Raw genomic sequence first — 27,501 nt, 5'->3', positions numbered from 1 at the left:
GCACTGCACCTAGTAAAAATTTAATATAATAAAACAAATTGAAAACGGCAACATTATTTTAACCATTCACAATTAAAGTGGAAAAATTATAAGGCAGCCATTCATGGAATGATTTTGTGTACAAATGGTTTGGAAAAAAGACATTAAAATTACAGTTCCATACATGGAGTCAGGTAAACAGCAATGACCACGCAATGTTTTTCCCTGGAAAGCCAAGGCTGCTGAGAGATATAAGAACAGTAAGAAAAAAATATTATTATTTAAAAGAAGTTTGATGTGAACAGGAATCTGAAATTCATCATGAAGAATCTGAAATTCATCATAAACTTTCCCACCAATCTGCAATCACTTCTCCTCCTCCCTCCACCCCCAAAAGAATACAAGTACGCTTCCCTCCTCTTCTTCCCAAGTCCCAGTACAGAACAGGAAGGGACCAGCAGGAACATTTATTCCACAGCATCTCTCTTATTCCGCATTTAGCTGATGCCACACGGACGCATCTGCTACTGTCAAAAGCTCCTTGAAGGCTCTGAACTAGTTCCTGAATAAACACAGTGGTTTTCCTGGGCCTCTTGGATAATATTAACCTTTTACACAATCCACCTGGAAATGATTTTTTGAAGTCAACGGTGGGTTTCTGTGTTTAATACCCAGCCATCTGACAAGCCACAAAAATCAAAAAGTCCTGTCTAGGTGTGACAGCTCTGCCATCCTCACTCAGTACAGCTTCTGCATCTGTCATCGAGTGCTGGAAAAGAAGTATTTCCCTTCTTTATATAAGGAATAATAAAAGCATTAGAACAGTAGGGAAAGTACTTGAACAGACCAGGATCAACAGAAATAGCTTTAGTCCAATTCCTATTGCCAATTAAGAAATCATTAACTGAAAAAAATCAGGTGATGACAAGATTATGGATTTCCTGGAGGGATTTACAGAAGGAAAGGGAGACATTTAAACATTACCTGCTAGACTTGCTGCCATCTACCTCACAGAAGAAAAAACAGGCAGAGATGGCTATTACAGAGAGAGTAAGAGGAATTTGTTTGTACCAAGGTCCCCTGAGCAGTAGAAAATGATACCAGATGGCCCTCACTACACTCAATGCTTGGATTTACTGTGACAGATGGGGAGATAGGTAAAAAAAAGGTTATAATAAAATGGGCCATTTCTTTTAACTCATTAAAATACTCTGCTTCAAGAAAATAATCCTCTATCTGGTACTAACAATTTGGAAAGGTTTGATAATTCAAAATTTTACATTCTCCTTATCACATAACCAAAAGTTTCTTTAGTCACTGCAGTTTCAGTTATAGAATTTAAAATAATAATTCCACACAGAGATAACAGAGGCAGCCAAAACAAAATGCTGTTGCCATTTCTGAAAAAGAAAAAAAATAAAAGCCACAGAAGTCTTCTATCACTTAAGTGCCACAATGAAAAGCACGTTATCAAAATTTTTGTGCCAATTTTAAGTTGCCAATGTTTTCATTCAAAATCCCTCACCTGCTGCTATAACTTGGATTCTATACTTCATGAATCATTAAACTGAGTATTACTATTTCTGATGGTTGCTCCAGAAACTGGAAACATGATCTGAAGGACAGGAAAATAGAAGGATGACAAGATCTTTTAACAGTGGCACCTACGGTTAATATGTCAGAGGTTATATTAGCAGTGAAAGCACGTCCTGGTCAATACACACTGATCCTTAAAAGAAGGTACTATCCACATGCTCTAACACTGGAACAAAAGGCATAGAATAGGACCTTAGTTATATACCTCCCTAAACCATTGCTATTGTTATACACAAAATGAGGCTGAAGTGGAATGCAGTTGGGATGCCCCCTTAACTCCCAGGGCAAGGTGCACATGCAAGTGACAGATAAGAGCTTAAAGAATAAAAATTTACTGCTTTACTAAACATCAGCACCTAGTGCCATACTAAGCTATCTCCTGCTTCTGTTACTGCTCTTGCAAATCCTCCAGGTTTGGAAACACTTCTATGGAAAAATTAAGCAAGGTAAAATAGTGAGATTATCAAGGAAGAAATTAACTTAGTGAGAAATCAGGAAGGACACTGGGATCTCTGGTGTAAACATCCCTGTGTATCATTTGCACATGCTAGAAACCTGTTTCACTGAACTTTTTTAACCAGTAACTTACTAATTGCATATATATGTTGTAAAAAACCAAACAAAACCATATAAGAATGCACAGGAGAGGATCTCATCCACGTCATTAATTTTGCAGTGGCTTTTCAGAACACAGTATTGAAGGTCTAATGCAAAAAATGCTTGTTTAGGCCTAAAACACCAATTCTACCTGAAAATACTGTCTCATGGGGAAAAATGATTTTTAATAACTTTGCATGGATTTTATGTAGTAAAAGACACAAATAAACAAGCCGTCCTGGGAATCAATACCAGGTTCAATCCTAGGATACACCCGTATTGTTAGAAAGCCAACAGACAAAGCAACCAGCAGTCCAAGAGCCAGGCCAAACCCATTACTGAACTAACAGACAAACAGAACAATGACAAAAATGGGAAGAAGTTATGAGGCACAATGGGCTGTGTAGTATAGGTAATAAATGGCATCAAAAACAGACACTCATTCAAATGGAAACAAGAAGCACTTCAGTTAAGAAGATATTTCAAGCCTTGACAATTCATTTCAAACAAAAAAACAATCAAAAAGAAAAATATATTTGGCAATGTTATCTTTAAAAAGTGCAGACAAAGTACAGTTTAAAACAGGTATGGCATTAAAAAGTTTTCCCCTAAAGAAAGAATGTTATGCTGATTCTGTGCATGTCAAGAACTCCTGACTTTTCAATGCACTACAGTTATTAGAGTGTAATATATTCTGCATAAGAGAAATGGTGCCTGACAAGACAAAGCTGTGCCTGGGAAATAGAGGGCTCTTTCACCACTCCTCTGCAGTGAGAGACATCATGAACTGGCAATAAGTCCTTCAGTAGATCCACCAAAACTAATGCTTCTTAATAAGAGGTGAATGAACAATTCCCAAAGGAAGAACAAAATGTCTAACAAGTCCACTGGGAACCCACCAGTTTGTTTTTCTGTTTGTTGGGGTTTTTTTGTTCAGAACTGCTTTAGAAACACTTTGTACTCTATCTGCAGCATAAATATTTAACTAAACATCTAGTTTTGTTATCCTTTAATACCTTTTATTTAGTGAAAAACTCACACAGCCCTCCACTGATTTCAGCAGTTCGGACTTTTGAAAATGAGCTAGTAAAGTTCTCTGGTCCCTTAACTGCTGTCTCCATCAGATTTCTACTCCCCAGAGCCCAGAACAGCTCTATTTCAAAGGGCACTATGGGTATTTCTCTCAATAGAAGCAGTAGTGTAATCATAGTACCCAAGATGTAATTCCTGCTAACATTTTTGGTGCTTAACACATGACTGACTTGGAAGCAGACCATCTCCCAAGAAACAGTGCCTTTTTAGAATTTATTAACCATTGCATAAACAATCAAAACACTGTTCTCCTTGCTTCTATCCTTTGTCTTAAATAGTGGAATACACTGCAAAATTCATTTGCATTTTCTTAACCGGCTGATTCTTAGTCTAATCCTACACTTTGTCTATATAATTTCTTTCCTATCAAGTGACTCTTCTGTGACAACAGCAGTGTTATCCAGAGTTCAAAGTGTAGCCCATTGCTGCAATACAGTTAGTGACAAACAACACAAGGACCAGTTATGTTGCCAGGACAGCGTAGAACCGATAGAGCAGAGCCCCCTTCTTCATCAGTAAGACTTCAACCTTTCATAATGCAGCAATCCGTGGTTTTTGCCCTCAGCTGTGAAAGCTGAACTGCAGGATACTTTGGTGATTGCAATTTCGTGATGAGTTGCTATGTTCTTCCCTGCTTACCTTCCTTAAACTTCAAATTCCATCTTCCCTGAGAATAGGGCCAGAAGTAGCAATTAAAATAGCAAATGTCTTCAGAAGAGAAAGTTACATAGAATTTACGTCAAGCTGCCAAAGTACATTTTGCTACACTAAAAACTTTCCTAGTATTCCTCATTTTGCAATCAAGATTCCCTCTGAACTCCATACAGTGGATGGGATGGATGATGGGTAAGAGACAATGGTAAAGGGAGCAGCCGACATTTTACTGCTCATGTCAGATCGAGGAGGAGAACAGTGAAATCTGAGCTTTTAGTGATGGTGTCCAATAGACAAAACTAGAGGAATAAGGCATCCTAATACTAGGGCTGCCACCTCGAGACGACTGAGTCCTTTTCCTCCAGTTGTTTCAGGTTTGTGGCTATGAGCAATTCCTCCTACTTCTGGAAGGACATGAACTGTGGCAACGTAAAGAAAAGTCCCAGCAGAAAACAGCATAGCAACTCCAGTGGCATTGACTTCTGAAAGAGCTTCTTTGCTGCTCTGAAACACAAAGAGCAAAAGTGAGGATAAGCGGAAGTTCTTCAATGGGTAACAAAAAAAAATTCTGTATATGTCCAGACACAACAGGATTTCTATGAACTCTCTTCTCTCGCAATGACAATGGTTTAGCATGTTCTTTTATGTCTTACACCTTACATGTAGTAACAGGCACTCTAAAGTTGGGGGGGGGGCAGAAAGACACTCCTCATCCAAGTTGCTTCACTTTGGACTTCTTGCAAAAGAAAAAAAGTCACAGTCTGTGCAGAAGCACAGACAAACAAAGTCTTGTTTGACCATCTCACAACATACAAAACATGTTTTGAAAAAAAACAAAGTTGATATTGCAAAGCCAAAAATTTTAGGAAGAACATTCAAGATTGATTTTTTCTCCCCTTTTTCTAAACAAAGGGTTCAAATAAGATATTAGCCTTTAAATATCTGGTGTTCAGAGCCAAGTCCCAAATCATCACTCATGCAATATTTCATTTGTATGTAGAAGGAAACCCCCAAAACTTTTCCAGAATTTCCATGCAAACTTCATGAAGAAATGCAACTTCTGGATCAAAACTGAGCACCTCTTCACATTCATATGGGATTAAGATCACGCTACACATCAGTAAATGTAATGAAATGCAAACCCACTCATATCAGATTCACATGCTTCTTGAACACTTTTCAGCTCAGGTGTGATCTTAGTTCTCTGGTATATTCTTGGGTCATTTTTTCAAAGAGCAAAGATACATCTTCATCTGGAACTATAAAACTCCTGTGACAGCCCTGATGCCTTATCAATTCTCTGTTCTTGCTGAAGTGCAAAATGCAAACGCAACTCTTGATGAGCATGCCTCAAAAGAATGCTCAAACAGAACTTTTATTTCCATTTACAAACCCAACCCTTTTTTCTGCTGCCTCTTGCACTGTAATGTCAAATATAATTCCTCTCCGGCAAGTAAAGGGATTAGCCCGGATGATTTATTTAATCTTTCCTCTCATGCCTTGGGTTTTGTGAGATCACGTTATACTCTTTACAACACATCCCCACAGTGTGTCACCAGCATGACCCACAGCAATTTGGAAATACAGGACTGCCAAAAGATATGCTATAAGAAGCAGAAACATTTAGTTAGGACAGAGATGATAAACCCATGTGCAGTGGCTCATTTCACAGGCCATTTGTCGTATAGACCCAAGACAAGACTATGCTTTAAGGAGTAAGAGAGGCAAAAAGGCTGTTCTAGCTGAGGATTCAACTTCTGACACAGACTTTGAACACAGAGGACCACTTCTGGGATGGTAGGGGAAACTAGCAAAGATTATTTTCTACCTGCACATCAAAAGAAGAATGCATGCAACAATGCTGAAAATTACATAGTTAAGCAGGCATCTAATAAAGCCTGGCATATGAGTACGTTGTTCTCAGTGGGGAGCAGCAGAAAGTAGAAAAGACAGAAATCAGACTTTTAAAAAAAGCTATACAAAACTCTGTAAAGGCGTTATGTCACTGTGATGGAAAGCATGGGTTATTTGTTTTGTGCATTCATGTTGCTACCTTTTCATCAACTTTTTTTAAAATCTCCATTCTGCTAAATTTTTCAAGCACTTTGGAATTTTGTTATATGAAAATCATGATATTCCTTTCCCCAAACTCCAGCACTAAGCTAGATTTTGGGCAGAACAAGATCACAGACCTACCTTGCTTAGCCCTAGGTATGTCACCATCGACATAACAGGTGCTGCCAATGCAAAGACCAGCAAGTGTTTTCTAATTCGATTCCGTTCTAGCCCCGCATGCATCAGGAAGGAGACCAGGCCAAAGGCAGCTGGTGCCTGCAAAAAACCAATACATGCTGGTAATACAGTACGTTCTAGAACCCCCTGAAATATGAGAAAAAGTTGAAATACAACTTACTTTGAAATGTACTGAATTGGAAGAAATTCAGGACGAGCACTAGTATGTCGTGGCTAACCCAAATAAACCATCAGTTCTACAGACCACCCCATCCTAATAACTGCACCTAATGGAAACTCACACTCTGGCTATCAGAAAACACATACCTGTGTAGTCATTATAAATATTAAAATATTCATTCTGACTTGAGTCATTGCTATAATCTCCAAGTTTCCATTAACTTAGGTAATTTCTTTTCTTGTTACTACTACACATCCTTAGATAGAGAGTTTCTTTATCTACAGCAGAAAAATTCTAAAATTAACACGAGGAGGGAAAAAATTGCCCAAAGACAGGTAACTGTCAGCCTCCATGTTAACAAAGACTTAAGAGGTCTTTTGATTCCTTCATCATTCAGTTTCATTCCTGTTCCCACCAGGTAGCAAACAAATAATCCCTTCTCTCTCTGCTGACATCCAGTTTCTTATCCAAAAGGCACAGCTGTCCTACTACTCATGAAATTTACTATATCTTTGCTTGCATAAAGACAATAGCAAGCATGACATTTTTTATGTCCTACATTTTTTATGTAGGACGCTAAAATGCATTGAGCATTTTTATACATAATCTTTTTTTTTTAAACATAGAGGATGGAAACCATGAGTGAAAGAAAAAAGATGAGAAAGACAAAAGCATCAATCAGGATAAGAGTAGGAAAAAGACACCAGAGAAGAAATACATTTCCCCTCAAATACCAAATATTTCATAGGAGTAATTTTCCTTTTCTAAATTTGTACAATTTCAGAAGTCAGTTAATTTGAACATTAAGAATAACAAAAGTATCAATTAGCAACAGCCATAAATTAAGCTTCACACAAGATGCAACGTTGACATCACCACCTCTGAAGAGGGTTACATAAGCCACAGTTTCTTGTATGAACATTGAAGAAAAGACATACTAGATGTGGGTTCCCTAACATTTTGAACATGTAATTATACAAGCAAGTTCTTCAATAATGTATGACTAACTACTGTAATCCATGCATGTGCTACCATAAGGCAAATAGGCATCTGCACATGTATATTTAGAGCCTTTACATTTGCACAAGTATTAAGGAAAGATCTTCCCATCTTCAAGAGCTATTGTTTGCTTGTTACCAGCAGAAACATATTTAATTTTTTTTCCTGCAGTCATCGCATATGACTGATGTTGAAACTACTACAATAACAGACATAACTAGAAGTTGTAATTTAGTACACTGATATTGAGTGGTTTCAAAAGACTAACCCTTTAAACACTAAACCCCTTCAAAATAAATATCCTTTCCATTTTCTTAAGAACATCACAGAACCAAAAGATTTGTAATCAGCATAAAACTGCTTTTCCTCCTTTAATGCCCTAGCGTATATTTCTGTGCTTCACTTCTCTGGATACATCTCTTACAGCAGTAAGAATCTACAGAGCTTTTGTTTGTTAAAACAACCAAACACTACCACACTAGCTTCTGAAGAAGTGTGAAGCTGACATTTCTTCATGAGCTATTATTCTCTCCTTACTTTTGGGAGACTTTGGGAGACTTGGCCCAACCACTGCAACCAAGGTAGGCAGTAGGCAGTCAGATTTCTCTTTCATTTGTACCCCATTCAGACACAGCATCAATCATTTGTTTTTCCATCATACATCATACCAGTGCTTTTTGATCCCTGAAACTGTACTATTAACCTGTTTATTTCAATGGCATTACATCACTGAGGAAACTTCAGATCTTTAGCAATTCCTCTGTGCTTTAGTAGTCTTTTGAAGAGGAAGTAAGATTTTTTTGGATGATGACTTACCTTGTGCAACATAATTGCAACAAACACTATCAACTGGACACTAGTCTGAGAAGTAGAAGCTGCTGCACCCAATGCAACACCATCAGCTGAAAAAGGAGTGCAAATTCATGGATTATTCCTCCACATGAGCTTCCCCACCCCCTCAATGGCTGACAGTAAAAACCATGTTGATTTAAGAAGTTGTTATTCAAAATGCCATTAACAACAGCAACTCAACACTTGCCTTTGTTTGTTAAGCCACAAGATTTCAGAATATCAGACAACCCTCAACAGGAGCTGTCTCATATTTCCCAAGACCATGAAAACCATACTGAGAATCTACTCAGTATTGATACATCCTTTCAAATTAGAACCAGGTAACAAGTTTAGTTGTTTTAGTCTTCTGTAGTAGAACAAGCTTCCTGTCTAAGTTAAAAAATAATCAGTTTTATTATTACTCTTTAAATGATTTTTCAAATATAACTATTGTAAATTTTTTATCATTTAACATAAATATATTGTCTAAATGAAACAGAAAACGGATACAATATTATTCCTTAACATATAGACACTTTGTTTAGTGAAGAAGTATCTTTTTGATCAACATCTGACTTCTCTAGACAGCAACCCTCAGCAGAAGATTAAAAAGCATCATATTTATATTACATATCAATCAAGAATAAAAATGATCTAATTATTTCTGCATGGGTTGACTGCAACACATGCACAGTCAGTCTTCGCAAGTTGGACTGTGTTTCAGTTAAATCTTTGTGCTCCACCTTACGTCTTTTTTCCTACAAGATACTATTTTTTAAATTAGTATTTTTAAAAAAAACACAGGTGAACCAACAAGCAAACCCAAAGGTGTTTCATACTACTTATCAAATGTGTTAGCATGTACTGAAATTCAGCAGCTAGAGGAGCCAGCAAAGGAACTGAAGTGGCAGAGAATGAGCATCACACAACCTTTCAAATGGGAAAAATAAAAGAGTGAAAATACCGTACCCAAATAAAACTCTGTGGAACATCTGAGAACTGGTATTTTCCCAGTTAATTCTGGGAATATCCTTAGTTTCTCTGCTCTACCTTTTTTTTTTTTTTTTTAATAAAAAGCGACCTTCAAATGCAAAAGCCAAGTGTGTCCATCACATCCAAAGATGACCCACACAACAATGGATGTCCTTGTCAAGCACTAACAATAGATCCCACGTTACCTGCAGCATGGACTACCAGTCCCAGTGTTGTGGTGATTTTGGAGTTGCCTGATCTTGCAGCTTCTGGATCTGAAACAATCATGAGAAAAGTTAATATAAAGGGATCAAATACATAAATGATGCTGGAAGAATGAGAAATTAATTCCATAAGCTGCACTTGGCTGACAGCAGTGGTATACTCATGTCAAACATGAGGAGATACTCACTAAGAACATTTCTTTTAAATTTGTTTGGGATTGACCAGTACTAAACACACTCAAAGAGAGTCACATTTTACACCATACCTCCATTCTGGCCTACAGAATTTTTCTAATTTAGACAAAGTAATATCTAGCCACTTGGGGGATAACAAAACTGCAAGACACTGCTTCAAGAGAAAAGTGTTTTTCTCCAGCAACTTTAAAAAAACATTACAAAACCACTACATTTCCAGTGACAGAGGTACAGGCTAGATAAAACTTTACTTAATATCCTATTTTATAGTGTGTATATCTAACACAGACACAATTTAATTTTCTTCTGGTATTTGCTATGACCAGAAACATAGAAAAGGATTATAACCTGTACAAACCAAGGATTCTTCTGACAGTTGCTCACCTGCGTCTTCCTGACATCCTTACTGCCCTTGTTTCCTTCTAAAAGCTTTGAAAATCAGCTAGCCATGGCTGTGGCTCCACTTACACTTCTTCAGGAGCACAAGGGTGACACAGCCCCTGCACTGGTCTTCCATCTGTCCCACCACACTAACCCCATACAAGCATTTGCACAGCTACACTGTGAACTGCCAAGAATCCCACCAAAACATATCACCCCTCTCCTTTGTGTGTTTTACTTCTCCTTTAAGATCAATTCCTTAATTTTTGAGGGCCAAATTCCACCATTAGAGGCAATTATGTGGGAGAAAATGAGCAGCTAAAGGCAATAAAATATCTTCTCAAATGACAGAACACCTTTGGTGTATTTCAAGTGACAGTTTGAGTATTAAGCCTCAGGCAGTAAACAAAGGCAACTGTAGTCTTGCAAGAAGTTGACAAACTTTTAGACAAAGCATGAGATATTTTAAAGTAAGTGAAAGTGAAGCTCTAGAATAGTGTGGGAGGTCCAGCTGTGCAATTACAGTAAAGGACCAGAGCTTACCTCTAATCCTTTCTGCATTCTTACTTAAGATAACCTGTTCTTTGCAAAGCTCACCTATATGTATGACAATTATGTAGGAAAAAACAAATGAATATAAGACTAACCTGAAGTTTTTTGGAAAGCCAAAGAAATCCCCTATGGGTGATACTGTAAAACAGACAATAACTCAAGTGTCAAGTCACCCTTCACCCCCACACCATATGTGCTCATACTGTTATTTCATGTTAGAGAAGCAAGCTCTCAAACTATGCTGAATTTCAGGATACAGTTCCAGCAATAAACATTTCACATGGACCCTGATTCATGTTTGTAAAGCACCTACTGAAACACTCTGGACAAATTAAATCTGGTAGCACTCAAAAAAAAAAAAAATCACAACATGGTAATTAAAATGAATTAACAAATCTGATTCAATCTTACTGAATCTTTACTTACCATCTGTAGAGTGCACATGAGAGCTGCCTATCTGATCCACCAACAGCATGAAGACAAAGCCAAGGACAAGGGATACACCGATGTAGGCATGCAACCTGGAATGGTCATGGCCATGCTCAGGTACAACCGCGACTTTTGCTACCTTCTCAGACTCAATCACTCGCTGCATCTCGCTCGCCGGGTGATGCTTCCCTGTGACAGGCAAGCAAACAGATTAGGAGACGGGACTAAACATGACACGGCCACCTTTTTCCTCCTTTGCTGAAAGCCTTCCTTACACTTTCTTGGACAATACACAGAAGTCCTTATTTAAGGTCTTAGATGATCTTTTTCGGGAAGCCTGGTTGGTCTCTCCTCGTACATCTTCAGCATGGAAAAGCAAGTAAAGCATTAACACATGATAAGCCAGGCTACTTTGTTTAAATGCTGCACTTTAAATACAAATTAATTGATAAAAATTGTTGTATAATTCCCTTTTAATTGAAGTTGCCAATTTTGTCAATATTCAGTGATACTCTCGAGCAGTTACTTCATAATCTTCATTTAAGTGAGAAAATAAAAGCTTGTCCATGCCCTCCCCACGACATTTACTTCATCTCACTGAGCTACCCTGAAATCAGACGAGCTCCAAATGAGTCTAAAATCTAAGAATGGAAAAGATGATGTCTCAACAGGTTTTTAATTAAGTTTATGTGTAGAAAATGCTTTATTTGGTGCACAGTTCATAATTTTAAAACATTTTCAAATATTTGATAGATTAGTAACAGCAACAAATGTCTCCACCTGCAATGACTTAAAAAGCAGAGATGTAATATTATAACTTTACCAACTTTTACAGACTGCCATTTACCCAGCATGTGTGATCTTTATCACGAGCAAATACCACACAAAATTCCCACCAATTTCAACATAAATTGCATCGCTCGCTCTGAATTTACACAGGCTTAAAAGAGAAAGTTTTACCAGCACGCGCACTTAACATTTCTAGTAGTCTTTGGCCTAGAAGCTCACAAGACAGATGCACAAGATCCTCCAACCTTGCTTATGACCATAGGAAACATCTGCTTCTGCAATCCCATCTGACGCAGTGGGAGATGTCCAGAAGTACGTAGCTTCTTTAGTATTGGCCAGCAAAGATTGGTAAGAGTTGCCTTAATACATTTATGTGAAAGAGGTTTAATACAGCTATTTTTTAGCAAAATTCTAGGTATTGTTTCCAGCTGATACAAGTGAATAATCATGGCAAAGCCTTCTTCTCCCAACTGCATGCAGAAATACACTGTTAAAAAGGTACAACCAAAGATCAGGAATAGAAAATTTTGAATTAAGTTCTCAACTACCATATAGAGCACAGTAATATTTGACCTCTTGGATTCAGACACTGCTCACCTAAACCATATATTCTTTTCCTTTTTTTGTATTTCCCCTTATGGTTCCTGGCAGAGACAAGACATCAGGCTAGAAAGCCCTTTGAGTGATACAGAAGAGGCATTTAATGCTCCTTGGCAATCTTGTTATTATACATAGTTGTACTTCCACAGCAGGTAAGGTGCTTTGCAAACAGTATTACTCAAGTGTTTCCAATGGGAGAAGAGATAGTAAATCTACTTCCCCAACTGATACCTCAAGCCAGATGTTTGAGTTGCATGCTGTTCTGCAAAGCCCTGAACTACCTACCATTCACGTACAAGTTGCCTCCACTACAGAACAGGGACAGTGCTTAATAATCACGTTTGGCAGGCTAAATTAACATTTGTAAACCCTTTTAATGTGCTACTAAGACAATGTTTCTTCTATGTTTCTCTGATAGACCTAATGATGGTATTGCAATCTCTAATGGTAATTGTTTTCATAAAGTCTCCTGTCCTTTCCCTACACTTAGAACACAGTTATTCACAGAAGCAATTTTCCTGTATTTACATGCAAACTCAAGAAAAATTTATTCTTTGAATAAGAAGTGAAAACAGACAACCCATGTGCAAAGCTCCAGTGCATCACAGTCCAATATAAGGATGCAGGTGATAAGGATGCACACTAATTTCTCTTCCCTCACAAAGCAACTGTTAGCACTATACCATGAAGAGGACTCTCGTCATGTTCAAATCCCTTGATCAGAAACTTCATTTTCTCTTAAGATCTGAACATGGGGAGAAATAACCCCAGGTACCTTTAAACACTGGGAGACAACAATCAGAAAAGAACCTCAAGATCCAGTGTCAGGACCTGAGGGAACAGCCTGAAGTTGTGTCAGGGGAGGTTTAGGTTAGATATTAGAAGTTATGTCAGGGGAGGTCTTTTGGTTGGCCACTACTCTTCAGACATTTTAGACACTAACACCAAAAATCTGACTTACTCTAGCAAGTCATATTCTTGCTGGAGTATTCACATATCTTATTGGATGAGACACAAGTGTACATTCATCCCACTGTACAAAATGTTGTCACAGTGCCTTTGCTACAAAGCACATCAGAATAGGCTTGGTAGCCCTTGCAAGATTTCAAACATATCTTCGCTGAGCAAGAAAATATTACTTCAGACCACACAAGATTGTTGTCATCTATATTAAGAAGTTAAGTTTGCTTCAGATCATTCCAAGCTGTAAAACATAGTGTGTAATTCATGGCAATCTCTCTGACAGTGGTTATACAGTTTCATGAGTCAAAACAAAGGACTGATGTCAGCAAAAGAATTTTATCTGCTGGCAGCACTCAAACCAAGGTTTCAATACACACATACAGAGGTTTATGGTCAAAGAATAATCCAAGTCATGATTTATTGTTGGCTCTTAGTCTACAAGGTCAAAAATTAGAAGGTATTTATTCTGTGGCCTGCGGGTAAATACAGAAGTAACAGTAAATTACTTTTGTATCAATGAAAAACACTCAAATGCTTGATAGCAAGCAACCAGTCTCAGATTTAAGTTACACTTGAAAATGGGAAAACAAAGACCTTCTTCCTTTTGTTTTTCCAGCTCTATGAATACACCTCAATATTTCCCTCAGGTGCACCTTTCTAGGTTTAATTATGTAAATAGGTGAATTTAAAAAAACAAACAAAAAAACAAACAAAAGAAAGCTGTTAAGTTCTCACAAGCTTAACTTTGAATATCCTACTTTTCTAAGAAAAATACTAGAAATAATTTTTGTCGTTAAATCTGTAATACCCCTTTAATTTTGACCCTTTGAAATATAAAAAAAAAATCTTTACTGATAGACTGTCTTTAGACATGATACTGTGAGTTAGACATGGAGTCTGAAGCCACAGACAAATTCTTTTTTTTCCTAGGTAAATACTTCTGATATTACTAATATAATACTTCTGGGAATATTTCTGCAGTAATGGTCTCTTTTCTCCACAAACTAAACAAAGTTACAGACCATGTAGCTCTAAACTGCAAGCTGTAGATGTCATATGTGAACAGTATGCCCCGTTTAGTGAAAAAAACTTAAAAAATGCAAACGTTCACAGCAATTGTATTCACTACTAGCCATAACATTACAGGAGAAAATTAGTCTATTCAGAATTAAATTTGAATGGAGAGCAAACCCTTGAGCGAGGCCATTGGGGTTTGGTTCTTACCCTCCAAAATATCTTCATAAAGTGCATGTACTCCTTCTGGCACAATGACAGCCAAGGCAGTCCCACATAGCAGCCCAGCACCCAGAACAGTCACCAACTTCAACCTCTCCTGCAAGCAAGTACAAAACAAGTATCATCTTTAGGAATAAAAATGCTTTCTTTAATCTCCCTTATTAACAGAGGTTGGGACAGGGGGTTACTTGTTACATTAGTATTGACAATTTGCAATTAAACTTTAACAACAACACCTAAAAATGGTTTTACAGTATAGCAAAGAATAATAGTTTAACTCATATTTTGGGAAGAACTTCTACAAGATTAAAAAACAGACATAGTTTATCAGTACTTGTACTGTTACTTAGGGTTATCTTCCTAGTTATATTCTAATTTGGGGCAAAAAGCTTAGAGACTTATCACTCCTCCCAAACTCACTATATTATGTTTTATCAATAAAACTATCAATTCATTTCCTTGTGACAGGCTTAAGTCAAAGCCATGTACTAAAATCCAATTACATGAACATCTAATAGACTCTAAAATACAACAGTTTGCAGAGGCCACTTCTCAAAATTTCTGTAAGAGCTCCCCTCATATCACATGGAGCAATCAGGGGAGTCTAGGTCCTCATAACAACCACGTAGCACATATTTTGTGGCAGAGCCATCATCATCATCTCCCATGCTCAATGCTACCAAAATACAAACTTTAACTACTGAGGACCTGGACGCAGAAGTCAGCGTCTGATTAACGGGAAACCACTTGCCACATACCCTTCTTGTGCCGTCCATCCTCCTCCGTGCACCATAATGACACAAATTGTTCAGTCTCACCAAAACAGGCAACACTTACACAGAAGAAGTAGGAGGCTCTAGAGAGATGCATAGCTAACCTTCTGAAAGTAAGCCAAATGTGGCCATAAGGAAACAATTGCAGCATTACTGGGGAAAATTCAAATAGTAATATGGAAGAGATGAAAACACCTGTAAAATTTCTGCAAACATGCACCTTATAGTGCCATATATAATAACTATACTTGGTAAATTGTTATACAGTGGCAATCTACGTTAAAAGATAACCTTCAACATCCACTTTTCATAATCATTTTGCAAAAACACAGTATCTTACAAGGGAAAAAAAAATTATTTTTACCTGCAACACTATAGCATCTTTTGCATACGTACATAAAAAAAGGGAAAAAATGTCAAAAGTAATACTGATTTCTTACAACTGCAAATACAGAGTACTGCTTGCTTTCCCTTGGGCATCTGTGAATTTTGAATATCCATGGAAATAATACACACTAACAAGTTAGTGTTTCAAGATAAGACTCCATCTCCTTTTCAGTACAAAATATTTAGATGTGGCAAATACAGAAATTTAATAACAGTCTACACAGACAAGCAAAAGCAATATAGTTTTATCCAAGAAATCAAACAATTTCAGTGAAACACACTTGCGTGTCTCTTGTTAAAAAACAAGAGCAACAGAGTAAACAGTGCTAAAAATCCATGGGAAAAATCTTAAATTCCTCAAATTAGCAAGCTGTTTCACTGCTCAGTATTTATTTTAAATGTACATGGCACTTAAACTTTTACTGGAACATATCAAAAAAACTCATACCTACTTTCACAGACAACACTACTGGCCTCTGTTATATCACCAAAACATTCAAATTGCTACAACTCTTTTTTTTAAACTTTTGCGTTTAGACTAAAACTTAAGAAATAGCCTCAAGAACTGGTACAGTGTTGTTTCTAGCCCTAAATTAGACCAACAGAGTCCTGTAAATTAGGATTAAGCTGAAAGGGTACATCTGCACACAGAAGTAAGGCAAAGCTCGGTACAATCCGCACCTTTTTACCACCAATGTTTAGTTATACCTGGCTTTGCCAGTTTTATACTTTCAAGGATATCCTAATCTAATTACAATAATAGAAACCAGCATGAAATCAGAACACAAGTAATAGGTTCCATGGCAAAAAACTCATCTGAAGGAATGTAATAACACTAATGAATAATTTCACTGTTCTCCAGCATCTGGAGTATATTATGTATAGCATTCACTTTTGTTTTCAACTCAAATATTATAAATGGCCAGTGGGAAGAGGCATTTTAACTTGGGCTACCTGCAAAACTTTTGCAAACTATAGAATGCATAGTCCAACCAGTCATTTCAGTTTGAAATTGTCTTTGTTGCAGAATCCTAAGCAATCACTTTTAACAAAACCATTCTAACTTCTAATTATAAACTTCCAGGATTAGCTAGGATTTGTATATAATTTGCAGAGACATTCTTCTCCTCTTTTAAACCAGCATTGCATGCAAACTCTTAAGACACCCAATTTAAATCAAGAGTAAAACTGAGTCAAGAATTTCTGAGAACCTAAGATACTACAATAAACTCGATTGCACACATGTGCATTGATGGTAAAATACCACACACACAAAAGGCTAATAAGTACGTGATTACTGCTTATGGAGAATTTTGGATCCACAACAGATCTGTATTCCTGCACTGCTGAAAGCCTTGAGAGATTTAGGAGACCAGTGATTCAACGATATAAATAAACCACATAAAGATAGATCAAGAACCCTATCTTCAAACAACACTAAATATATAGTCAGAGAAAACAGGTGACTATTGAACATATACATGACAAAATGCAAAATTAAATAAAAAAAGAAACATTATTAGCATGCAAGGCAGTGCTCTCAGCACATTCACAAGAAAACCCTTCACAGGCTTCAGGGCAGAAGTGACTTTTGAAGAGTGAGATGCTGGAAGCAACAACACTGAAGACACATAAGGGGAGGTCCATCAAAGCATCAGAGGAAGCACTGGCAAAACAGAACTCTGCAAATATTTATGTGAAGACTTCAGAATACATTGTTAGGTTTCAATTCATTTAGCTGACTCCTACGGTTCCTGAAATGAACAGCCTTTCCTTCCATGCTGCTCAAGGTCTACTGCTCCCAAAGCCTCCTAGAAATAATGGGACCAAAGGACAGGTAAAACCCACCCTCTGACTCGATGGAAGAAAAAGTAACATCTCTTCCAGCACCTTGCTTCCCAAAAGCAGCACTGCTTCCAGGAGAAACAGGAAACCTCCCATAAGAGCACTCTTACTACCTTAGAACAACTAAATTATCACACCATACCTCTATACAACAACCATCACTTAGAAAGAGGAAAAACCCCTCAGGCACCAGAGGATATTAGGAGACTTCCAAAGACTGTAACAATCGTCATCACCTCAATGACCAGATACACTTAATGATGAAATCCCATACTGTTCTGAAAACTCACTCAATCTATGAAAGTCTCACTCTCCCTCAACAGTACCTTATTTATCCAAGATATTTTTTTTCCAAAAGAATGCTTTGAGTTACCCGGGGCAGTAACTTGAACTTGTATTGTGATCAAAAAGCTAAGATTTAATTTTCAGCACTGCAAGCTGTGAACAAAATTGTCAGTCAAAGTTTTCTGATAACATTCTTGGAATCGTTTTTGAAAGCCTTAATTTGAGTAGCCCATAGGCACATAAGAAGAGATAATCTCTGACTTCAGCAGTTTCTTACACAAGCTTCTAATTCTAATTCTAAGAATAGCCAAGTCCAGCTCCTATTCATGTCCTTCTGTGCTGAGACTGTGATGCACCTGTAGCAGAGATGCTCGACTCGAATTTGGCATGTTTAAATGGCTTTTATACACACTCTGAAACCAGCATAATTTTACACAGCAACTTTGAATGAAAATTAAAATCGCACTCACAACTTCCTTAAAAACCTTTTAAGGTTACAGCACTGCCCCTAACAGCGTTGCCGGACTTCCAAAAGGACAGCGCTAACTCCTACTGGGAGATCTCCCTATCCGGTTTCTCCCTTAGCAACCAACGAGCAGTTCGGCGGAGCTGTCTTACCTCGGAGAAATTAACTGCCAAGGGGATAATTCCTGCCACATAGCAGGCAACCAGCATGGCCAGGGACAGCAGGCAGATGGAGGGGAAGTCATCCATTTCGCCGCTTTCTGTGCGGTCCCTTGAAGTGAAATTCAACAGCAACTTTTCCACCTCGCCCGGCCGCACGCCTTAGCCCGTGCAGACACCGAGCTCCCAGGAGAGGCTCTCAGCCATGTCTCTGTCGCCCGGCGGCTCCGGCCGGCTGTGCCCCCAGCCGGGGGTGCGCGGGGAGACCCGCCAAGGCCGGGGGGCGGGGGGGGGGCTCTGCCCCCGGCGGGCAGGCCCGGCCCTCACCTGAGCCAGCGGAACCTTCCCCCGCACCGCGCCGCTCCCAGGGGAGGCGGGAGGGGACAGCGAGCACCCAAGCGGCTTCTCGCAGCGGGGACGAGGGGAGGACGCTGCGGGACCGACGCTCCTGCCCCGCACCCGCTGCCCGAGTGGCACGTCCGAACTTCCCCTTCCGGGCCGGGCCGCGCCTCGCCCAGCCCCGCGCGCTTCCCGGCCCCAAGATGGCGGGCGAGGCCGCGGGCTGGCGGGGAGAACCCTGACCCTCACCAAAGATGGCCGCGCGCCCCGCCCCGCCCCCGCCGCTCCGGGGAGGCCTCCCCCGCCGGCCCTGTGGGCGCGTGCGCGCGCGCTCGAGCGGCGCTCTGGCGCGGGCGGCTCTATGGTGGCGGCCGTTGGCGCGACGGCGCTTCCGGCGGGCGCGGGGGCCTGTGGGGGATCGCCGCGCGCCACTTCTGCCTGGCAGTGCTGAGGGAGCGGAGCCGCCATGGTGAGAGCGGGATGGGACCCGCCGGGCGGGACGGGGCCCACCGCGCCCGCATGAGCTGTACTCCCTTCCCCTTCCCTCCCTTCCCTTCCCTTCCCATGGGTGGCCGCGGCCGGGAAGGCTGCGGCCGGCGGTGCGGGCCCGGGCGGGCGGCAGCACGTTTTGGCGGGGCAGGGCCGGGCGAGGCGGGGGCACAAAGGCGGCAGAGGCACTCGTGGAGGGGCGGACTGGGGGCTCCCGCCTCCCCCCGGCAGCTCAGGCCCCTTTCTCAGGGCGCCGCTGGAAGCGCGTCTCTTTCCCTCGAGTCTCGCTCGTCGAGCGAGTCTGCCTTAAATGGCTGATTGGCGCTTTCCATGCTGCTGTCCCTGCTCCTTCCCTCCGGTCGGAGAAGGGAAAGGCGGGAGCGTGCGTTGGTGGGCTGTCGGAACGGTACGCTGAAGTTCGAAGGCCTCCCTCATCGTGGTTTGTTGCCTTCACCTAATGAATTAGGATACGCTGCAGCAAGTTGTTGCCTCACGGCGGGAAGAAGTTGCTTCTAGGTCTGCAGCGAAGCTCCATATCTGCCTGGCACTTGATCGAAGCAGTTGGCTTGGGCCAGGATGAGCAGCTACAAGCTCTGTCTGTGTTGTCCAGAGTGAAGGGTGACCCTTAGACCACTTTTTCTGCCTAGCAGAAGGAACTAAAAGGCATTTAGGTGTCTGCAGTGTGCTACTGCTAGTTGTATCACTGCACATCTTACCCTTGCAATCCGTGTTTATCTTCCTTTTTTATTGTTTTGGAGCCTTTTTTTTTTTTTTTGCTTTATTGTCTAATGGACTACAATTGGTGGAAGCCTCTTTGCACACATGCTGCCTAGCTTTTAAGTCCTTCTGGTTTGGCTGTCGGCCCTGTCTTAACCAATTTTACAGGGTTCTGCCTTGAGTAACAAGAGCAATTTGTAAAGTTCTCTCTAGAAGTTCAGAATTGGTATAATATAAACATATGGTGTCTCATTACGTGTCCTTCTTAACAGCCAGTCCACCTATGCTTTTAAAGAAAACGCAGGGAAGGGTCCATATTGGGCTTTTTCAGATAACCTGGTGCTAATGCAAAAAGGTTTATGGATCTTCCCTTGTTTTGGTTTTGTGTCACCTAGGCAAGTGGGGCAGGTAATAATAGTCAGAGGAAACTTCCAGCAGGCTTCTGAACTTGTCATTTTTTGTGCCTACGTGGTAGGGCCGGACCAGCAATTTTATCAAATCAAACAATTTCTTTTTTTTTCCCCTTAAGGTAACATGAAGATCCCCCAAAAAATGTTTGAAAAGCATTAATTCTACAATACAGATGGTCCCAATGGCATTAATTTTAATATTTTCCAGGCCACTATCTGATATGGATATTGTATAGTGTCTGAAGTGTTGAACAGCTTAAAGTCAGAAACCCAAATAATTTCTACTGTGAAGTTCTGAAAGAACTGGCTTAAATGTCTGGCTCACTGATTTTTTAATTTTTTTCAATCTAAAGATTTGGATAATTTCAGAATATATGATTAATTTAATGCTCCTCAGTGACCAGCTAATTAAAATGATAGTGCTGCAAAAATCGCTTGGACTCCCTGGCAAGACAAGCCTGTTCAAGTGCAGTGCACTAGGAACAGCCAAATACCAGCCCCCTTGGGGAATTCCTGTCAAATCCAGCGTCCTCTGGCATACATGAGAGTGGACTTAAATGATCTAGTCTCCTTTGTATGATTCTTGTTGTTACAGTGTGTAGCTCTCAATTCCCCTCTTTTGCCGCTTCTGACTGGGAGAAGTCTTGCTGCTTCTTTTACTCCGTGTAACTTTTTCCTGGACTTCTTGGACTCTGCAACTGCTGTGTTATTTGAGACAGAATTTAAAGAACTGAAAACTGTTTATTCCAAAGATGAGAACACTGTCAGTCATGGGACAAGAATTTGTCCCGTTTTCTTCTTATATATTTCTTGTAAATCCTAATATTTGCCATTTCTATTTTCTGTCATGGCATGCGATAAACACTGAACTGGTGTCTTCACTGATGCCCAAAGTATGGTTCAGGATTTTTCTGTCAGCAGCTGATTAATTTAAGCCAAATAATATGTCTCACTCTGCAGTTGCCTCTTAGTTGTGTGCTCACCTCTTATATTAGCACTGAAAATGTTGGATCCAATTAGCAGCACTGGAAATGGCCATTTTTGCAGCATGCTTGCAAACTTTCTATGCTATGCACCTTTTTAATTAGATCACAGATTGTGTACACTTGAAAAATTCTTGCTCACTCTTTGCTCAAATTACTTGCAGTAGCAAAGTGAAAAATGTTATGGAAATAATGGAATGTACAATCATCTAAGTCTTCCCTGCAGAAGAACAAGCTTAAGGACTCCAACATTTACAACAGTTTTCTGTGCCATAATTACTGTTTCAGTAAACTCATTGAAGTGTGAAAACCCAGTACATCTGTTTTGCAGGAAATGGATACTAAGTGCAGATTTGTTATATAATTTGTGTTCCCTTGAAATTAAATGAATAACTCAAAATAGCTATTGCTGTTAAAGGTGAGATTGACAATGTGATTAAGTTGAATCCCCTCCTTGCACTTTGATTGGGGCATTTGAAATCTTACTAACAGCTTGCATTTGGAATAAAATAAGTAAATGCACTAATGCCGTAGCTTTTAAACGTTGACTTTATTGCTTTGCTTTTGTGTCTAGATAGGAACTACTATTTCTGTGGTATCTTTTTTCAACACAGTAGCTGCTTTACTGGTGATTTTACACATTTTAAAATTCTGTAAGGATTGATAGGACTGATTGGAAACAAAAGTTAACACAGCTTATATGAATAGTAAATGCTATTTGGAAAATGTGTCCTTGATTGCTACTTCACTATTTTAATATTATGCTGCTTTTTGGTGCTTCCTTCAGATAAATTACTTGAATCAAACACAAATCATTCAAATTGTGCAAGTAACCTGTTTTCTTGATGTTTGTTTTGTTTTCCAGTCTCACACAATTCTACTTGTCCAGCCTACCAAGAGGCCAGAAGGCAGAACATACGCTGATTATGAATCGGTGAATGAGTGCATGGAAGGTGGGTGAAGACATGGGGTTTTAAACACCAGTTTTTAACTACCATTTTTGACATACTGTCAAACTTACTCAGTAAGAAAATAAATTGCTCATGTTTTTCAAAGGTAATTCACAAAAAAAAATTTGAAAAAGTGTCTCATGCTTTTAGTTTGCTAATGTTCTAGCAAATGAACAACTAGTTGTTATTTGTTCCTAAAACTTTCTTTTAATCTTAAATATTTGTTTTTAATTTAACTAGATGAAGTCACATTCAGTTTGGGAGAGTATGCAATATTCTTGGCGGAGCCATGCAGCAGACTTGCTTCAGTTCATTTTATTGCAGGATCAGCACCTAATTCTCACTAATCTTTGTGGTAGCACTGTAAAGGAAAGATTACTACTGGATATAATATATTAAATAAAAGATTGTGTGCAGTTGATACATAACTTACAGCCTCTTGGTGTATGTGCCAGAGTAAAGATCCTGTGAGACTTTGAGTCACCTAATGAGCTTGGAAAGAAGATTGACATACTAGAGCTGTAGTTCACTTAACATTAATGTTCCAGGAAGTTTTGCGAGGCAAACAAAAGCATAATTAAAGACTGTGTAAAGCCTCTATGCTCACTTTAATATTACATTCTTCTCAAATGTATCTGAACTATTTGTGGGCTAGCTTAAATAAATAAAACTGATTTAAATTAATTAAACTATTTAGGTTTGTGCTGTCAGTCTTACCTCAGTAGCCCTGTCTGACTCTGTGATGAATAATGATCATTCTTATGAGTTCTATTTCTCAGGTGTTTTGTACAGTAGAAATATATGTTGTAATTGCCATCTTAAAATTATTAGGAGTGCTAGGTGTCCACTGGAGCTTACTGCATGGAAAGGTATATATTTGATAGAGCTGAAACTTTCTCCTCTACATGACGAAAATTCTTCTTTCCATGCATCTTACCTGATTTTATAGTATTATGTTTCTATGCAAATAGCTAGAACAAAAGAATTTCAACTCTGCAAAATCTTGACTGTCTCTCTGTTTTTATGGTATTCATCTCTAAACTTTCCTTATATTTGTGGATCAATAGCTGAAGAAGTTTCAGCAAATACAGTTTTTAACATTGCATTGTTAAACTTGTCTCTCTGTAGGAGTCTGTAAAATGTATGAAGAGCATCTGAAGAGAATGAATCCCAACAGTCCATCCATTACATACGATATCAGCCAATTGTTTGACTTCATTGATGACTTGGCAGACCTCAGCTGTCTTGTGTAAGTTCAGTTGTATAAATCCATTTCACTGACTCAGGGAAGTCACAAGTCTTCCCTCTAAACTCTTACATGTTTTATTTGAGTGTTTTTTGCAATAACTGTAGTGCAACAGTATTGTAGCTGCCATAACATGTTGTCCGCTCCAATTATCTGCATTGAAATCTCTAAGGAAGGCTTAGAAAATGACAATTCCAGTTGGATTTTAGTCACATTGAAGCTTACAGCATTTCAGATACTGAAATCCAACAGTTTAATACAGCTGCTTATTTTATTACTGCTAGAATCTGTTTAAATTGGGGCTGTATGTGCCTTTGTGCTGTTGGTCCGATTCCTAAGGAGGCAGAATAGTTACAGAACTTTTTCCAGCTGAGAGCAGTACTAGTGGTACGGTAGAAGTCTACAGAAGTGCAATACAGCCAACTGTTTATTTTGAGCACGATACAGCAAGATGGAAGTTTCTGTAAATGCTAATGAAGTGACCGAGGAACAGATGAATCCTCTAGAGAGCCCAGCTAATTGTTTACATGCTCTCGTGAAAACATTATCTCCAGTTCTCATTTGTGTGTCGGAGTTGTGGGCAAGCAAAGATGGTCTTGAGTACTTTCCATTCTGACTGCACTGTGAAATCAAATGTTAAATTTCACTGTCCAGAACAAAACTTAGTGTTAGGTTGAGTACTTTCCATACCATAAATTTCAAGGTAATGGTATGGTATGACAGTGGTATCAACTTTGTAGAAATTCCGTAGGAATAAGGAAACAAATCTCATATGCAAGTAACAAAAGACACAGTATTAGGCTTTTGAATCTCAAAATTCCAGAACATTTTTAAGCCCGTGAGTTTCTAGTATAGACATTCCTGCAGCTGTACTGCTGTGGCTGAAATCCTGGTGCAAGTACTTGTCTAGCTGCACAGTGAACACTTTGCCAGTTAATTCCAGTTTAAAATAATAATTTATTTAAAAAAACTGAGCATTGGATTGTTTTCCTTTGTATTCTCATGTACAGTACAAAATTTCTTACTGATAATGACTTATTACAAATGCCATTTGCTAAAGATTTGAGTAGAATAAAATGGGCTTACAGGTTCTGCAGTTAGTTTGACCCTAGACATTCTGCCACCTTTGATTTTCAAGTGTCATATTGCTGGGCTGATGCAGGTTTTGAAAACCACAGTTTATCTAACAGACTAAAGCTCGCCAGTTGCTTTAGGAGGTAGCAACTGTTTTCTAGTACAGTCTTGTGCCTTTGTTAATTAGGCTCCTAAACTCAGTGTCGTGCCAAATTCTACTTCAGCTTTTAGTTTTCCACCAGATGGCATACTTAGCACGAGGTGTATCAGACATGTCCTGTGTTCATGGAGATTCCTGAAGGACTTGCTGTCTGATCTTGTGGTGTAGCATTGTGAGTGGATTTGGGGGTGGGGGATAGTTTTCCTGAAACTAACATTTCTTGTACTGCACGAGAACTACTGCTCTATCAACATAAACTCTTTGGCCTTGAACCTCATGCTGAGGTTTAAATAACAGTGTGCTTACGGTGTTTTCCTTAGGTAAGAACTGTAAATTGTTTTGGATTGAGTTAACTTCAGATTTTTATTCAGGTTCTTACCAATGACCATCTCACCTTTCTTACCTGGTCAGAAATATGTGTACCAAGATTTAAAGACTGATCAGGATTTTAGTAGTTTCTTGAAGCATTCACTGAAAGTACCATCTTCATGAACAAAATATTAAACTTTAATGAATGAGGGAGAAAGAAAGGCATGAATCTACACAGATGCAATTTCAGGCAATTTGCTTTCATTTTTCAGTCTCATTCTGCTTCGATTCGGCAGTGTCCTGGGTAACTGAATTCTCTGGCCCCTGCTAGTCTTGCTAGGAAACTCCTTTTATCAACTATCCCTGAGCAGCAAAGAAGACACGTGGGTTTTTGTTTTCAGTTTGCTTTTTATGAAGTGTCCTTGTTAGATGCAAGCCTGTCCTCACTGCCAACTGGCAGGAATCCTTTGTCATCCATCTCTGAGTCTACCTTTGCTCCTGGAAAATTTTGAGTTTATAAATTTTCAGGAAATTCCAGACAAAAGTTGAACACTTGAAAACTTAATAAAGAAGTGTAGAAGAAGTGTTTGGCTCCTTAAGACAAATTCAGTCATTCCCTGGTGGAACTATTCTTCATTCTGAGCTCTAGAATACTAAGATTCTCCATTAGTTGTCTCCCATAAGTAATTGTATTCATGAATTAAAATGTGAACACACTGTGATCCAGTCACTCGATAATCCTTGGAACATCCAGTTTTATTTCAGGGTCAGACTGATCTGCTGCATAACATTTTTAGGGAACAGGATAAATCCATTTGATAAGTGGCAATTCCCATCTACTTCTGATATTACTTATGATCTGTACACAACTTTCTGCTTCATGCACTTGAGGACACTTAATTGTTTGTGAAGTTCTTCTGGTAAATGTACTGCAGGGCAGATTAACATTCATTCTTTTTTTCTTTCTAGTTACCGTGCTGACACTCAGACATACCAACCGTACAACAAAGACTGGATAAAGGAGAAGATCTACGTCCTCCTTCGCAGGCAGGCCCAGCAAGCAAGCAAATAATGGGGGCACCATCATCACATGGGTTTGGGGGAGGGCTTGGACAACAGGTGTGTACAGAGTGTAGTAGTGAACGTTTTGTATTATAGTCATCCTGTTGCCATCTTGATAAACTCTTTAGTCAGGACTGAATGTATTGCTAGAGATACAAGGATTTTGTTGGATTTGTCTTTTTTTTTTCAGTATAAATGGAGAAGAAAGTACAACATCTTCTGCGGAGATTTAATTTGGGTTTTTTTCCTCCAGTTAGCTAATGGTCCTACTTTATTTGAACCCTTGGGGCTGTTCACATTGTACTTCACCACATTTGCTGTATTTGCCCTTCTGTGGGCTTTCCAACATTCAGTTACATCCTTGAGATGGTCCTAATGGGAAATAAAACTACCCTTTGGTTAAATTTGAGTGCTGAATTTTATGGATTTTGTCGAAAAACACAAATCTTTTTTCCCTGTTATCTGAGGAATAGGGCTTGAAAGGTCATGTGGACTGAACCAACAGTTGTTTGCTGTATTACAGAACAGCCCAAATTCTGGCCTAGTCTTGGTACTGTCTTCCCTGGGGATCTTTGGGAAACACAGCAACCCTCTTGCACTCTATACTTGATCTTTATATGAGGCATTTGTATTCAAGTGTGTCTGCTCTGGGATAGGTGATGGATAAGAGCAGGCTGAATGTATCACATCACAGAATTAGTCTACTCACAACTTTCCCCTGATAAAGGGTAAGGATTTAACTGTTTACACACACTGAAAAATTGTATCTGCCCCTGTCTCTCTTGAACGCTAACGTCTTTGTAATTTTGCTGTACGGAACAGGTTTGGACTGAAGGACTCATTAGACCAAAAATTAGAGCAGGTAGAAAAGCAAGGCTGGATTGGTACTTTGTTCCTTTGTGTTAGTTCAGAGTTAGCCTGCTATAGGTACATATTTGAGTCACAGACTGTACATGTATACTCAACCAAGAGCAGTTCCAGGATTGACACAGGAATGCAATTCTCTCCAATGCACTTCACTTCCTAATACACATCAGTAGTTTCTGATGGATCTCACAGCAAATGCACTGGCTTAAAAGAATCTGAGGTCAAATTGACTGTCTATAATAAGCTTTCATGAAAATAGCTTCATTTAAGTGGTAAGTAATAGCTGCTGAAGGCTGGGAATTGAATTATTGAAGAGACACAAGTTCTTAGAAAGATACTCAGGAGAGGGTGTTAAACTTTTCTGTCAACACAAATACAGGTTGAAGATTAGACCTACTAGCTGTAGAATTATAGTGACCAGGAATAAATTCAATCTGCTAACATCAAAACATGCTTCCTTTATAATAGTGATTTTCAAA

At 39.2% G+C, this 27,501-nt stretch overlaps 2 protein-coding genes across 3 annotated transcripts; one reads left to right on the top strand and one right to left on the bottom strand.

The window, feature by feature from the left end:
* SLC39A9 (solute carrier family 39 member 9) lies at positions 1–18,976 on the bottom strand. The gene is made up of 8 exons (XM_027716941.2): positions 18,744–18,976; positions 18,411–18,528; positions 14,491–14,599; positions 10,912–11,103; positions 9,340–9,408; positions 8,147–8,232; positions 6,115–6,249; positions 1–4,422 (listed from the first exon to the last, which is right to left on the bottom strand). Exons 2-8 carry the CDS (start codon positions 18,504–18,506, stop codon positions 4,192–4,194), a joined length of 918 nt encoding a protein of 305 aa, XP_027572742.1. The 5' UTR covers positions 18,507–18,528; positions 18,744–18,976; the 3' UTR covers positions 1–4,191.
* Positions 18,977–19,121: 145 nt separating this feature from the next.
* On the top strand, positions 19,122–26,564 carry ERH (ERH mRNA splicing and mitosis factor). 2 transcript variants are annotated; one of them, XM_027717048.2, is made up of 4 exons: positions 19,122–19,224; positions 22,220–22,307; positions 23,433–23,553; positions 26,063–26,564. In XM_027717048.2, the coding sequence occupies exons 1-4, from the start codon at positions 19,222–19,224 to the stop codon at positions 26,163–26,165; spliced, it is 315 nt and encodes a 104-aa protein (XP_027572849.1). In that variant the 5' UTR covers positions 19,122–19,221; the 3' UTR covers positions 26,166–26,564. The 2 variants fall into 2 exon arrangements, with proteins under 2 accessions (XP_027572849.1, XP_039244996.1); XM_039389062.1 differs by lacking the exon at positions 19,122–19,224 and adding an exon at positions 19,540–19,650.
* The last annotated feature ends 937 nt before the right edge of the window (positions 26,565–27,501 follow it).

This window comes from Pipra filicauda, unplaced genomic scaffold, assembly GCF_003945595.2.
Source record: "Pipra filicauda isolate LSUMZ 115617 unplaced genomic scaffold, ASM394559v2 scaffold6_size6359152_pilon, whole genome shotgun sequence".
Classification (NCBI taxonomy): domain Eukaryota; kingdom Metazoa; phylum Chordata; class Aves; order Passeriformes; family Pipridae; genus Pipra; species Pipra filicauda.
Note: the sequence above shows the minus strand (reverse complement) of the source record. Positions and strands in the feature narration are given on the sequence as shown.

What these genes read in the sequence shown, in the direction of transcription:
- ERH (XM_039389062.1), top strand. Translation starts at nt 19,555, where the DNA reads ATGGCTGATTGGCGCTTTCCATGCTGCTGTCCCTGCTCCTTCCCTCCG. An exon ending in GTTGGTGGGCTGTCGGAACG is followed by an intron (nt 19,651 to 22,219) that starts GTACGCTGAAGT and finishes TTTGTTTTCCAG; the next exon opens with TCTCACACAATTCTACTTGT. An exon ending in GCAGACCTCAGCTGTCTTGT is followed by an intron (nt 23,554 to 26,062) that starts GTAAGTTCAGTT and finishes TTTTCTTTCTAG; the next exon opens with TTACCGTGCTGACACTCAGA.
- SLC39A9 (XM_027716941.2), bottom strand. Translation starts at nt 18,506, where the DNA reads ATGGATGACTTCCCCTCCATCTGCCTGCTGTCCCTGGCCATGCTGGTT. An exon ending in TGGCAGTTAATTTCTCCGAG is followed by an intron (nt 14,600 to 18,410) that starts GTAAGACAGCTC and finishes ACTTGCTTGCAG; the next exon opens with GAGAGGTTGAAGTTGGTGAC. An exon ending in TTATGAAGATATTTTGGAGG is followed by an intron (nt 11,104 to 14,490) that starts GTAAGAACCAAA and finishes TGCCTGTCACAG; the next exon opens with GGAAGCATCACCCGGCGAGC.